This window comes from Caloenas nicobarica, chromosome 29 (assembly GCF_036013445.1).
Source record: "Caloenas nicobarica isolate bCalNic1 chromosome 29, bCalNic1.hap1, whole genome shotgun sequence".
Taxonomy (NCBI): Eukaryota; Metazoa; Chordata; class Aves; order Columbiformes; family Columbidae; genus Caloenas; species Caloenas nicobarica.
The window spans coordinates 2301178-2314524 of record NC_088273.1 but is presented as its reverse complement, the minus strand read 5'-3'; the positions used below and the strand labels follow the sequence as shown (position 1 = coordinate 2314524).

The 13347-nt window shown below is 51.2% G+C and overlaps 1 protein-coding gene across 1 annotated transcript; it reads left to right on the top strand.

Annotated features, from left to right (window-relative positions):
- The first annotated feature begins 9241 nt into the window (after positions 1-9241).
- Positions 9242-10030, top strand: LOC135999703 (olfactory receptor 14A16-like). The gene has a single exon (XM_065653259.1). The coding sequence runs from the start codon at positions 9242-9244 to the stop codon at positions 10028-10030; it is 789 nt and encodes a 262-aa protein (XP_065509331.1).
- Positions 10031-13347: the final 3317 nt, after the last annotated feature.

Genomic DNA, 13347 nt, shown 5'->3' with positions numbered 1-13347 from the left:
GAAGTCAAAGTCAGATTCAAACACCAAAGTTTCTTGTGATGTTAATGGGTCCCAATGAGGGACACTACTGAGAAACCATCCCCAGGTTCTGTGTAGAGCAGAAAACTGGAGGCAGAAATGACAAGTCACTAAAAGCAAAGTACAGGTGGCTCTGAAGCTGAGTACACCTGGATGTGTTTCATTAACCAAAGGGCGAAGCCCTGACCCCCAGACCCTGGGAAATCAGATCCTGTCCCTCCCACGTTGCCCAGGGCTCTTCCTGGGACACTGTGATGTGGGGCTGTGCAAGGCCAAGGGCAGGACTATGGTCCCACACCTCCCAGGTTCCTGGCTGGGGACAAGGAGGCCATGAGGCCCCTGTGCTGTAAGGACAAGGTGTCTCCTCACAGACACTAGAGGTGGAGACAACGGCCATCACTAAGGGGAGAAGGAGCTCATGTCTGTTGGGGGCTTTCAGCCTCTTTACATCCCTTGACCATCTCCACGACAGCCTGTCCTATGCTGTGGCATCACCTGCACCTCTTTCCCTGCAGACTGGAGACATCCCCCCTGCTGCCCCACCTTGCTCTTGTCTGAGCATCTTCCTTTCTTTGCTGAGATCTCTCTGTCCTCCCCAGCTGTTCCTTGAAGCACAAAGCCTTGGGCTGATGCAGACTCCCTCTGGGTGACCTGCTCCACCACAGCACTGCCCTTCCAGTCACATTCCTTTCTCTGCATGTCCAGCATGGACCTCCCTGGCTGCACTTTGTGCCTTGATTTCTTTCTCATGCTGCTTTCCACTATGAAATAAACCTCCACCATCTCTGAAACCACCCTTCAAGCACTCTCAGGCTTCTCTCCTATTACTGCAGCCTCCCCAGCACTGCTCACTTCTCCTTGTTCAGTTTCAGAACTTTCTGATGGGCGAATCCCAGATTTTCTCAAGGTCTGGACTCTCCCTTGACTGAAGGTCCATTTGCTCAGCTGTTAATGTTTGCATGCGGATGGCTTATCCTGATGAGGGTGTCTCTCCTAAGACGACAGCATGAGGAGTTACAGGACACAGAGAGTGGAATTTTGCCTTCATGTGGGAGAGCATTTGGAATACATGGAGACAGTGTCAGCTGAACGTTGAGGAGTCAGCATGAGAGGTCAGGACAACATGGGCAATGTTGTGGTGACTGGACATCAGCTACAGGCTCCCTGATGAGGAAGAGGAATTAGATGAGGCCTCCTTCAGATAAATGAAAGAAGCCTCATGTTTCCAGGCCTCATGTTTCCTTGTTGCAGACCTAAGATATTCCAATATCTGCAAGGTACCAGGCGTCCAGGAGGGTTTTGGAGCTCATTGACAACATCTTCCTGACACGGGTGACTGAGGGGTCAGTGAGGTGAGGTGCCCTGTGGGACTTCACACCTACAAACCAGAAAGAGTTGGTCAGGCATGTAACAGTCAGGGATGAGAAAGTGGAGCTGAGGCCCCTGGAAGATGATAACTGGAGGATGGTGGGTGAGGTGGTGACATCGAAGTAGGTGCTCCAAGCACAAGAATGATGTCTCCAAGTACCCATGAAAAGAAGCATTTATCTCGTGAGGCTGCTTGTCTGAACTGATGGAGCTCCAGGGCTAAAAGGCAGCACACAGGAGGTGGAAGCAGGGGAAGCTGCAAAGGGGGAATTTAGAAACCTTGTCTATAGATGTAGGGAGTGATGCCAAAGCTGCCCTGGATTTCATACCTGCAGGGGAGGCTCAGGGCAGCAAGATGAGCTGACACAGCTTCCTTACAGTAAAAGAAGACACAGGGCGATCATGGGCCTGCTGCTGAACTTCCTAAGAGTAGAATCAGACAGGACTGAGGTACTTCATGGCTTCTTTGTCTCCATCTTCACCAGCAAGGTCTCCCAGGACTTTGTTCCTGAAGGCAGGAGTCTGGAGAACACCCAGGAGTGGATGGGGCTCAAGTCAGGGGTTACCTGAGTAAACTCAAACACGATTACAGAAAAGGAGATGGGTCATTTGACCAGCTCCCTGAACACAGGTATAGCTGTGCTGTGGCATCTGAGATTCCCAGGAACACCCACCTTTTGGTCCAGAGGATGTGACTCCTCTTGAGGTGGCCTGGACTATCTCCTCACTCACGTGGTGATTTAGGCACCCACTTTTCTGACATATTCAGTCTTTATCAGGAGATGCTCCACATCCATATGCACTGGAGGCTGCTGATACCACCTGTTCTGGAAAGGGAGGGAAGGGCGAGCAGGGAAGGAAATAGAAGAAATGTGGCTTTATTGCTATTTATTATGGAAATGCTCTCTGTTTGGCTATTCCTGAAATCTCCCTAATCATCCACACCAGACTTGAAGCCTTCAGGAAAATGCTGCACAGAGCCTTGGCTTGTAAGAGCATTTTGGATGTTAATGAGCCCTCTGCTGCCATGATCCTGAACTGCAGATGCTGAAAGAATGAACAAACCTCTAATGAAGTGAAAGGCAGAAACAAACTGAAGTTTGTGAGGGTGTTTGGGACCCCACGAAGGGCCATCACTGACCCAGCGCTGAAGGAAACAAGCAGTCGAGGTCCCTGTCCCTGGAGGCTGGGGAAGCAAAAGCCTTGAGACACCGGCTACAGGTGGTAAAGGTGATGTGCAGGTCGCTCTGATGCCAGGTGAGCCCTTCATGTCTGTTCATCATCAGAATGGTGTGGGGGACTACAGTGGGTCCGTGGATTCCCTGACAGAGGGCATGGGAACAAAGATCAGCCTTGAAGATATTAAGGCCTACCCATGAGAAAGATGGGAGTAAAGGAGTATCCGGACATATTAATGTGTACCCATGAGAGAGGAGGGATGTACCCGTGAGAGAGAAGGGAGTAGAAGAGTAACATTGATGACAGCAAAATTAGCCAATGAGATGTTACTGCTGTAACTTGTAACCAACAGTGAAGAGACACATGAATTGGTAAAACTGTATAAAAATGCACTTGTGGCAATAAATGGCATCTACTACTTTCATCCTGGAAGAACTTGGTCTATGTCGTTTGTCTGTCTCAACCAGGACAGAAAGGCTGAGCCCTGACCCCAGGACCAGCCAAACGAGATCATTTCTCTGATATTTCTCAGGCTCAGCCTGTGGTCATTGTGAAGGTATTTGTGTTTTGGGTGTGGGTTTGGTGCCAGGTGCTGTTCCTTTAACCACAAGGCTCCTGTTTTCTGAGGATTTGGCAATGCCTGTGAGGTCCTCAAAACCCATTCAGCTTCTTTCATATCTGGCGATGGTTCTCAAGCACCTAAGCTGTCCCAGTCCCAATCTCACTTGAATCCTCAATTTGGATCCATGCCCCAGCACTGAAATGCACGTGTTCCTTCTTCTGCTGCCCTAAAATTAAAACCAAAGGCAGTCTATTCCACAGTAGCATGACCAGCCCATGCTCTTCAGGTCTTCTTCTTGCCTTTAACACACTCACTGCTACGCATAGACCACTCTCATCCTGCACTCCCATGTGTCTCACAAACCTTTCGCTCTTGTCATCCAGCAACAGGCCAACACTCCAGGAGGCTGGTGCTTCCTCCAGGCTCATGGATGATTCCTGAGGACCATCCAAGTGTGGGCAGTGCAAGAGAGGAGCAGAGCGAGGTCAGCTCATGGGCCATGACTGAGCACAGCCAGCCCCAGCAGCAGCCATTCCCATCTCCCAGGCACAGCCATGCCCACAGCATGCAAATGTCACTGCCTTATACGATTAGTCCAAGAGAGGCCCGTCTTCTTTCCATAACCCCCAAAAAATCTTCCTCCTGTTCCCCCTCCACCCACAGACATCAACCACATTCCACTTGCAGGCTCAGACATGGTTGTAAGGATTTACTAACATCGTCAGCCATCACCCTTTTCTACCTCACATCCCCTGACCCTCTCCCACACCACACATGGGCGGTCACTGCTGCTCAGGGCCTCTCGCTCTTCAGAAGATGACTTGAACTTCTTGGTTCTTCCTGATGCTTGTTATAATCTTTCTTGCTCCCTGCAGACCTCATGGTGAGTTTCCTTGTTCATGTCAGGGTCTTCATAACCAGCTCTTATGGAATGCTTGTCTTTATGTGATCATCCGTGCAGGTGTTATCCCAGAAAAGTACCAAATATATCAAATCTGATGCTGAGTGAAATGCAATAAAACCTTGTTGAGCCACCTCCATAGCTGTGCCTTTCCAGCAAGGAGTTTCTCCTGAGAAAGTGATCCAGCCTCTGCCACTCTCTGGAGAGGAACATGAGCAGTGTCCGTGCACCTGGGGATGCAAAGGGTGACTTTTGCAAGACCACCCTTTATCTGAACCACAGAGATATGTACGTATGGATGGGGTGTGCAGCCTCTTAGTGCAGCAGAGATTGGAGTTCTGATCTCCCTTCATCTGCCCTGTGTGACAGTGTTTAAAATCAACTACCCCAGTCAAAAAGTTGCTTTTGATTCTCTTCACAGTCTGAAGCACCACATGGGTCAGGAGATGAGCCGAGATACTCAGCGAGGACTCACGCTTCTGTGTTCTTAAACTTTAGGTGTTCCCGGGAATCTCAAGAGACAAGGCGTGTTGATTCCTGGGTTCAAGGAGCTGGTCGAGTTCCTCGTCTCCATTTCTGTAATGGTGCCTTTATGCCTGGCTGATGTGCAGAATCTGTACATGGACGTTGACAGCTGTTGAACAACCTGCTCTGAAAGGATTGACAAGGTGGCCTGTTCTTTCTGGAAGGGTATTAGCACAGAAAAAAAGGAGAACCTGGGTTGGGGCAAATGAAAAGGGATGCAAAAGTTGTGGTCAGGACTGTTTATGGTTACTTGTAAAGCAGCCCTGTGCCTCATGTGAATGATTTCTGTGATCAGAGAGAAACTGAGAGCTTTCCCCTAATAGAAAACCTGAAGGGAAAGGAAGGACAGCGTCATCCAGACTGGATAGGTCCTCAGAAGGTGTCTTGTCCAACCTCCTGCTCAAAGCAGGATCAGACCAGATTACTCCGAGATTTATCCAAACACATCTTGGTCGCTTTCTGGGACAGAGTGAGTGCACATGCCTGGGAAACAGCTTCCAGTGCTTGACTATGCTCATGATCAAAAAGTTTCTCCTTTTATCTAGTGTCCTTCTAAGCCCAACCATCCAGATTGCTTTTTACCCATCGACTTACACACTGACACAGACCATAATACACTACCTTGGACACAAGAATATTGCAGGGGATGATGCTGAATGTCCTGCTGACTTGCAGGTAACCGACCACCAATGTTCTCCCCATGTCCAGCAACCCTGTCCTTTCCTCACAGAAAGCAAAGAGGGCGGACGGGCACTACCTACCCTGGGTAAACCCCATCACCTTCTCTTTCAGACACCCATAAATGGGGTCCCAGTGGACATGCTCTGGGGCACAGCCTTGAGTTCCCCTGCTCACCCATTGGCCATTTTTGAAAAGTGCACACACTGTGTGAGAGCTGCCAGTGGTCAGGGAGTCCCCCCATGTCCATGAGCTTTCAGAGATGGTGGAGAGTGGCCTCCCTGTGACATGGTCCTGCTGTCTCAGCTCCTGGGATGCTGCCCCTCCTGTCCCATAGACTGGTCAGGATTGTGTTAGTTCCAGTGACCCCTGACTTGATCCCCATCCACTGCTGGTTGTTTTCCTCCAGATTCCTGTCTCATGTCACAGTGGCCTGGGAGAACATGCTGGTGAAGATGGAGGACAAGAAGACACAGAGACTCTCACTGCTTTCTCTTATTAAATTCATCAGTGGCCACACGGTGTCTTTGTTTCTCCTTTAACTGGTCCTGAAGTAGGAACAGCTCATTATGTGGCTCTTGAATTGCCTTACAGGTCTAGACTGAGTTTTGTTCTGGACTGTTGCTGTGCCTGGAGGCTGCTGTCCTTGAAGACCAGATGAACTAACTTCTGCCACCCTGCCTTGGCAGTTTATTCCATCCATGTCACAGCTCTGTCTGCAACACTGACAGCTCCAGCTCCCCCAGTCAGGTCCCTGGCTGAGGACATTGCCTCCCATCTGGGCTGAACCACCCCAGCTGTGGCACCAGCCCAGCTCTGACCTGCCACAAGAAAACCTGGTACCAAGTGTGCAAGGTCTTGTCTGTGCAAAGGCTTTGCCTCAGAGCAGAGACATGACATGGTCAAAAGATTGCTGAATGTCTCGCTAGACAAAGGAATATCAAACCAAAATAAAATGCATAAATTCATTCATCTGAAGATATTCCTCTCCTGGCCTGCAGAAATTAGATACATGGCTGTAATATTACTGATGCCCTGTCTAATGATGGGACAAGAAAAGATGATTCTCGTACCGATTATTTTTTAATATGAAGAATACAATGCCGGAAAGAAGTGTCTGTGCAGAGGAGAGAGAATCAACATCACTGATTACTTCAGGTTGTTTTAAAGTTGAGCCCTTGGAGCCCCAGAGACACCTGGAGGAGCCCACAGGGAACAGAGAAAGGGACATCATGGGCTGCTCCTGTGCTGCTGAGCTGGTCTGGGCTCCTGGGACAGAGGGAGCTCATGGCAAGCAGCAGCGCTGCAGAGAGACAGCTCTGCCCAGGAGCAGCTCCTCTGCTAAGTGCAGCAGGGCTGAGGGCTCTGCCTGGAGATGCTGGAGAGCAGCCAGGCAGAGAGAGATTAAAGGCAATGTGGAGTGGTAGGTTGCTGAGGATTTGATGAGAGACAAATCTTCAGAGTCCTGACATGGTAAGTCTTTGTCTGTAGGACAATGCAGCTGCATTTCCTGGATGGATCTCCTAAAGGTGGTACATCTCACAGTTTACAGGATCTGTCAGGTGTTTCTCACAGTGTATCAGTTGTAGAGAAGAACATGCTCCAGAGCAGGGCTTCCCTGCTGCACTGTCAGAGGGATGGGGCATGACGGCACCTTCTGCTGAGGGTGAGTGCAGGGGGGAGCACCCAGGGGTGCCCAGGGCTGTCCTGCAGAGCAGGGTCCCTGCACCCCAGGGCTGTGCCGGGGCAGGGACTCTGCCACCTGCCAGGGTCAGCGCTCAGCCTGCCCGGAGAGATCCCCACGGTGCTGTGGGGAGAAGCTGTGGGCAGAAGAAGCGACCCGTATCAGGGCAGGAAAGGTGCTTCTGCTGTGGAGAGTCCTCTGTGGGTCAGGGCTACTCACAGCTCCAGATCACCCCCAGCGTTTTTCCAAGAGGATGCCCTAAGGACAAGATCAATGCGAGGACTACCAGAAAGATAATGAGCTTTCCTGACCCTGTCTTTTCAGTTTCCTATCCCAAGGGGTGGGGGGGTGCAGGAAAGGATAAAATGAAAGTGAGCCCTCATGCTTATAAAAGTCACTGAGACTCCTGAACTGCAACTTTGAGTGATCAGTACGTCTCCCAGAAGGCTCATAACATCCCTTCACCACCCCTCTGCCTGTGGACAGCACCTGCATCACCTTTGCTGGACCCATCAGCCTTAATCTGACCTGTGCTGTTTCCCAACTTGCAAACAGGAAGATGCCCCCAGGCTGTGCCCTGCAAACAGGCAGGTTTCTGTAGGGCCAGGGTGAGGGCACAGAGGGTGGGATGGGGTGTGTGAGTGCTGACAAGGAAAAGACATGGACAGGGAAACACCTCCCCGGGGGGAGGATCTCCAAGCAGCAGGGAAATGATCAGAAATGAGAGGAAACTAAACCCAGAACTGTTATGGGAGGGAGAACAGAGAAAACTCTGGATGATCCCCTGCAGTGCAGATCCCTCCTGTGAGCAGCCCCCTCGCCTCCTCTCCCACCCAGCAAAGCCTCTGCCCTCAGGGCCGGGGGCTCCAAGGCATGAAGCAGCTCCTGTGCAGCCAGAGCTCCAGTTCCCTCTGCAGAGCACAGGGGCTGAGAGCAGCTGCCCGGCAATGCTGGTGTGTGGGAGGTGGCTGCACAGCTGGGGAAGGGTGACGCTGTCTGAGTGCCCGGCTGCCTCTGCCCTGGCCTCTCTCACACCCACCCTCACCGCAGTTTCCTTCTTGCTCCACTGCTCTGGGTCACTGTTGTTGTGATCTTGTTCTTGCTGTCAGGCTCTCTGGGGATGGGAGTTTCAGCTGCAGAGTCACAGCCTGATCTTGTGGGTCCTTTCCTGCAGCTGTGTCCATGGGAACACCTGTCCCAGCTTTCCTCTGACATGTGGGGTGTGGGCAATGCAGTCTGTGGGTCTGGGGAATGAGCTGAGTCTCCCTTAGTCAAATGCCATTATTAGGACATTTGCTATCTCCTTGAGGTTTCCATCCAAGCTGTGAGCTCCCCACCAGGATGCAAACCTGTGCTATAACACCTTAGTGTTATCTTAAGCCCCATGGAGAGACACAGAGATGCTACAACAGAGAATCTGCCATTGGGCTTGTGAAATGAGCCGTGTCTGTCCTGGGCTAAATGTGGGGTGCTGACACCTTAGGAAAGGGTGAGACATGTCGTGGTCTGATGTGGATCCCCCTGCTCTCAGCAGGACCTGGTGGCTGTTCAGGGTAACATGGCAGTGTGATCAGCCTCCATCTCAGGAAGGTGCCAGCCCAGGGCAGCTGGAGCAAGACAGAGGGACAGAGCAGCTGCCCTCACTCTGCATTGACACACAGACATCTTCTTGTCTTGCAGAACTTTCTCAGTTCTACCTGAGTCCAGCAGAAATGCTGAGGGTTTCTGAGATACAAGAACACTCTCCAAGGCAATTACGGGAAGCTCTAAAAAGCCAAAACTCTCAAACAGCTTTGTGCCATCCTGGTTCCTTATCACTGGGAGAGCCTTATCACAGGTCCTTCTGCAACAGGAATGGTTCCATCTGACACAGCTGAACCCCAGGTCTGGCCCCTGCCCCCGTTCCCATGACCCCCTGCTGCAGAGCAGGGCTGACTCCTGGGCAGCCAGCGGGCACAGATCCTGCTCCTCACGGCACCTCCAGCCAGCACCACCCAGGGCTCAGCCACGGACCCGAAGGAAGGTCTGGAAAAGGACAAGGGGGCGTGGAGCAGGGGAGGGTGTATAACAAATGGCTTTCATTTTGCTCAGAGAAGTCTCCCCTAACTTGCCACTGTCTTTTGCTCCTGTGACAGTGCTCCATGCTGATCATCAACAAATGTCCAACAGCAGCTCCATCACCCAGTTCCTCCTCCTGCCGTTCACAGACACACGGGAGCTGCAGCTCTTGCACTTCTGGCTCTTCCTGGGCATCTACCTGGCTGCCCTCCTGGGCAACGGCCTCGTCATCACCACCATAGCCTGTGACCAGCACCTCCACACCCCCATGTACTTCTTCCTCCTCAACCTCTCCCTCCTTGACCTGGGCTCCATCTCCACCACTCTCCCCAAATCCATGACCAACTCCCTCTGGAACACCAGGGCCATCTCCTTTTTGGGATGTGCTGCACAAGTCTTTATGTTTCTCTTTTTCATTTCAGCTGAGTATTATCTCCTCACCATCATGTCCTATGATCGCTTTCTTGCCATTTGCAAACCCCTGCACTATGGGACCCTCCTGGGCAGCAGAGCTTGTGTCCACATGGCAGCAGCTGCCTGGGCCACTGGGTTTCTCAATGCTCTGCTGCACACGGCCAATACATTTTCACTGCCACTGTGCAAGGGCAATGCTGTGGGTCAGTTCTTCTGTGAAATCCCCCAGATCCTCAAGCTTTCCTGCTCACACTCCTACCTCAGGGAAGATGGGCTTCTTGTGGTCAGTGCCTGTTTAGCATTTGGCTGTTTTATTTTCATTCTTTTCTCCTATGTGCAGATCTTGAGGGCTGTGCTGAGGATCCCCTCTGAGCAGGGACGGCACAAAGCCTTTTCCACGTGCCTCCCTCACCTGGCTGTGGTCTCCCTGTATGTCAGCACTGCAGCATTTGCCTACCTGAAACCCCCCTCCATCTCTTCCCCATCCCTGGACCTGGTGGTGTCTGTTCTGTACTCGGTGGTGCCTCCAGCAGTGAACCCCCTCATCTACAGCATGAGGAACCAGGAGCTCAAGGATGCCCTGTGGAAACTGATGACTGGATATTTTTCTAAAGCAGTAAACTTCTCATCAGTTTCTGCATAGCAGTTATAAAAAGAATTCATTATATTACATCTTTTTTGGTGTGTTTTGTTTTTCTTTGTTTGTAGGGGGTTTTTTCTTTTTTTTTTTTGTAGTGGTGGTGGTTTATTTTTAGTCACTAGAATATTGTCATCCCCTTTCTAATTCACTCCCTTATGTGCTTTTCTGTCTGAGTGTTTTTTTAAATAAAGAGTTGTTGTCTTTATGTGTTTAACCATGACAAAGGCCAGTGCAATTTGGTTTTCTTCCTGAGATCCTTTCTCCAAGGTCTTTTTGGAGCTGCAGGGAAAGTTCCTGTATATGTATGGAAGGGAATAAAGGCAAGGCACGGCAGCACTGCTGGGGAGCATCATCTCTGGATCTTGCAGGAGTGGTTTTTTTCCAATTCCACACTCTCCTTCTGATTCCATGATGTTGGTGCAAGGCCTGAGTGCTCTGGCAGCTTGGTCACCGTCCTGCTGTGTGTCAGTCCTGTGAGCGCAGGCAGGGACAGGCAATGGGCACTGCTGTGACAGAGCTGGCCTCCGTAACAGTGCTTCTATAAAGAAAAGTGATCTTCTTAAGGCAGTGCCTGAAGGCTTAGGTCTTCTTGCAAAGTTTCTCTCAAGAACATGTACGAGAAAGTGGCCCACAGATGAAACACCATTGTGCAGCTGCACAGTGTGTGTGTGCAGGGCTGGGCACACAGCAGTGTCCTCTCACAGCCAGGCCTCCTGCCAGAGACCTGCAGGACCAGCAGAGCAGGGGCTGGGCTGTGCCCGTGTGCACTGGACACCCCTTCGGAAGGAGCCTCAGGACAATCATCATGCACTGGCCCCTCACAACCACCTTTTCCAGCACTGGCCTCTCACCCACAGAGGATGTTCTTCCCTCCATGGATGGACACTGAATGAGTAGTTCAGCAGTTCGTGTTTGCTTTGTACAGATGAATTGTGAGCACGCACATCATGTACTTGAGGTGACATAAACCCGAGTGATCACAAACCCCATCAACTATTCCTTAGGGTTCCATGAAGGCCTGTGGGACAGACAAGATCTTGAGGTCACTTGGTGTTGGAAGTAACATCCCATTGTTAACTGCCTGAATGCAGCACTGGGATGTGCTTCCTTCAAGCGAGCTCCTTGTGTCCATTCTTCCTGCCACGGCACAAGTCAGATGAGTGCAGAGCAGGGTGACACACCACAGGGCTCAGGTGTCTCCTGCCCTTTGGGAGTGGCAACAGGAGGTCGAGAGGGACTCTGTGACACCTGCCTCTTTGTGTAAAAGGGACAGACTCTGTCTCTGAGCATCCCTGGGTGCATAAGGAGTCCATGAGGCCAACTCAGATGTTGACACCTGACAGAACCCGGACATTTCTGTGTTTGACTACAGGAAGAAACCCCATTTGACCAGTGAGATTCATCTCAGCTGCCTTGGACAGGCTCATTGCAAGTGCTCCTTTCTGCTACGTCACCCTTCCCATGATTCCGGATTGTGCTCTCGAAAGTGCCATAGAAACCAGAATGGTTCTGGGGTCCTTAGAAAACGCAGACCTCAAACCCATCTTCAAGAAGAGCAGGAATAGGAACTGGGACAGTTACAGGCTGGACACCCTACCTCCCTCCCTGGGAAGGGGATGGGACATGTCCTCCTACACCCATTTCCTGGAATGTGAAGGCGAAGGAAGGGATTGCTTGACCCAAATGGACAGGGGAAAGAAAGGCATGTTGTGTACAGGGTGCTTGAAAGCCCTCAGCCATGGTGTCCTTCTGGGCAGAGTGGTGCTGATGGGGCTCAAGAAGTGGATGCTGGGTGGGATGCTGAACCATTAAGCCCAAATATCATGAGTGGTACAAAGTCCTCCATGCAACCAGTTGCTAGTGTCATCTCTCAGTGACTGGCACTTGGGCCAACACTATTGAACATCTTTATTTTCCCCCCTCTAAGATGTAAGAGAGTGCACTTTCAGCACCTTTGAGGATGATGCAAAGCCGGGTGGAGGCCTTGAGCAACCTCACCTGGTTGACCCTGCCCTGAGCAGGAGGGTGAGACAAGATGAGTGAGACAAGGGCTCTCTTCAAACTTGAGTTATTCTCTGATTTGAAAGATTTTTTGCCTTGGAGAGGTTTCTGGAGAGAGAATACGTAGAAGAATAGTAGAAAAAAAAGAAAGGCAAAAGGGGAGATATAGAAGGTGTTAACAGAAATACAGCAGTTCCAGAGAAGAGTGCTTTTCATGCACATTGTTAGTAGGAAATATATTTGATGAATTTGAACAAGGTGAGGAAGCCAGATGGGTGTCTACAGCCTGCAGGGAAAGAGGGGCAGGTGTAGGACTGCGTAGAACATGCTTCAGTCTTGGTCAGGTCCTGGGTGCTAAGGAGGGGGATGGATGGGTGCTGGTATTATGAGGTCGATTGTGTCTCAGAAACTCATAATCCAGTCAGAAGCGTGTGGCTGTGAAGGGGAATGTGAGATCAGTTCTGTCTCTGGAGGTGACAGGCCAGCAGCAGGGACATGGCTGGGAAAGAATCTCTGCCAAGGTACCCACAGGCCCTACCCAGGAAGAGGGCTTGGAGATGGGTTGTTACGTCCATCCCATCTGAGAACATGACGGGACAGCAGCAGGAACAAGTTCGTGTCTATCAGAGAAGCTGAAAGGCCAACAGCAGTCATGGGATTTAGAAGATTGTGTTGAAATTACTTCTCTCTGGTCAGGTAAAAAACCACAAGAAGCCTAACAGGTTGGGTTCCCTGCATGAAGGGCAGTTTCTTAGATGGTCGTGCTCTCCTTGGAAGTGGGAAGAAGCAGGGAAGAGTCAGAAAGTGCAACTTGGAAGGTGAGGACTGGATATCAGGAGGAAGAAATGTGACTGGAAGGGCAGGGCTGTGGTGCAAGAGGTCACGCAGAGGGAGCTGGATCAGCCCATGGCTTTGTGTTCCAAAGAACAGCCAGTGAGGGTGCAGACACATCAGTGAAGGTCCAGAAATGCTGGGGTGAGAGCAGGTGGGGAAGCGAGATGGGTGTGTGCAGCCTGCAGGGAAAGAGGGGCAGGGATAGGACGGTGTAGAACAGCCTGTGATGGAGATGGCAAAGGGAGCTGGGAAGGCTGGAAGGGACCAACAGAACCCGGGTCTCTGTCCCCTTGGCCATGGCAGTTGTCTGTGCCACTGAGGCCTAGGAGAAGACATGTTGTCCTCATAGCACTGGGGCCTTGTTGCCTCCTTGCAGCTCCATGGGGAAGCTGGAAGTTGTTGTACCAGTGCTGTCCTTCCCTCGGCCTTGCACACCCACATCCCACGGTCCCAGGAAGAGCCCTGAGCCCTGTGTGAGGGACAGG

Coding starts and splice junctions, on each gene's coding strand:
- LOC135999703 (XM_065653259.1), top strand. CDS start 9,242: ATGTACTTCTTCCTCCTCAACCTCTCCCTCCTTGACCTGGGCTCCATC.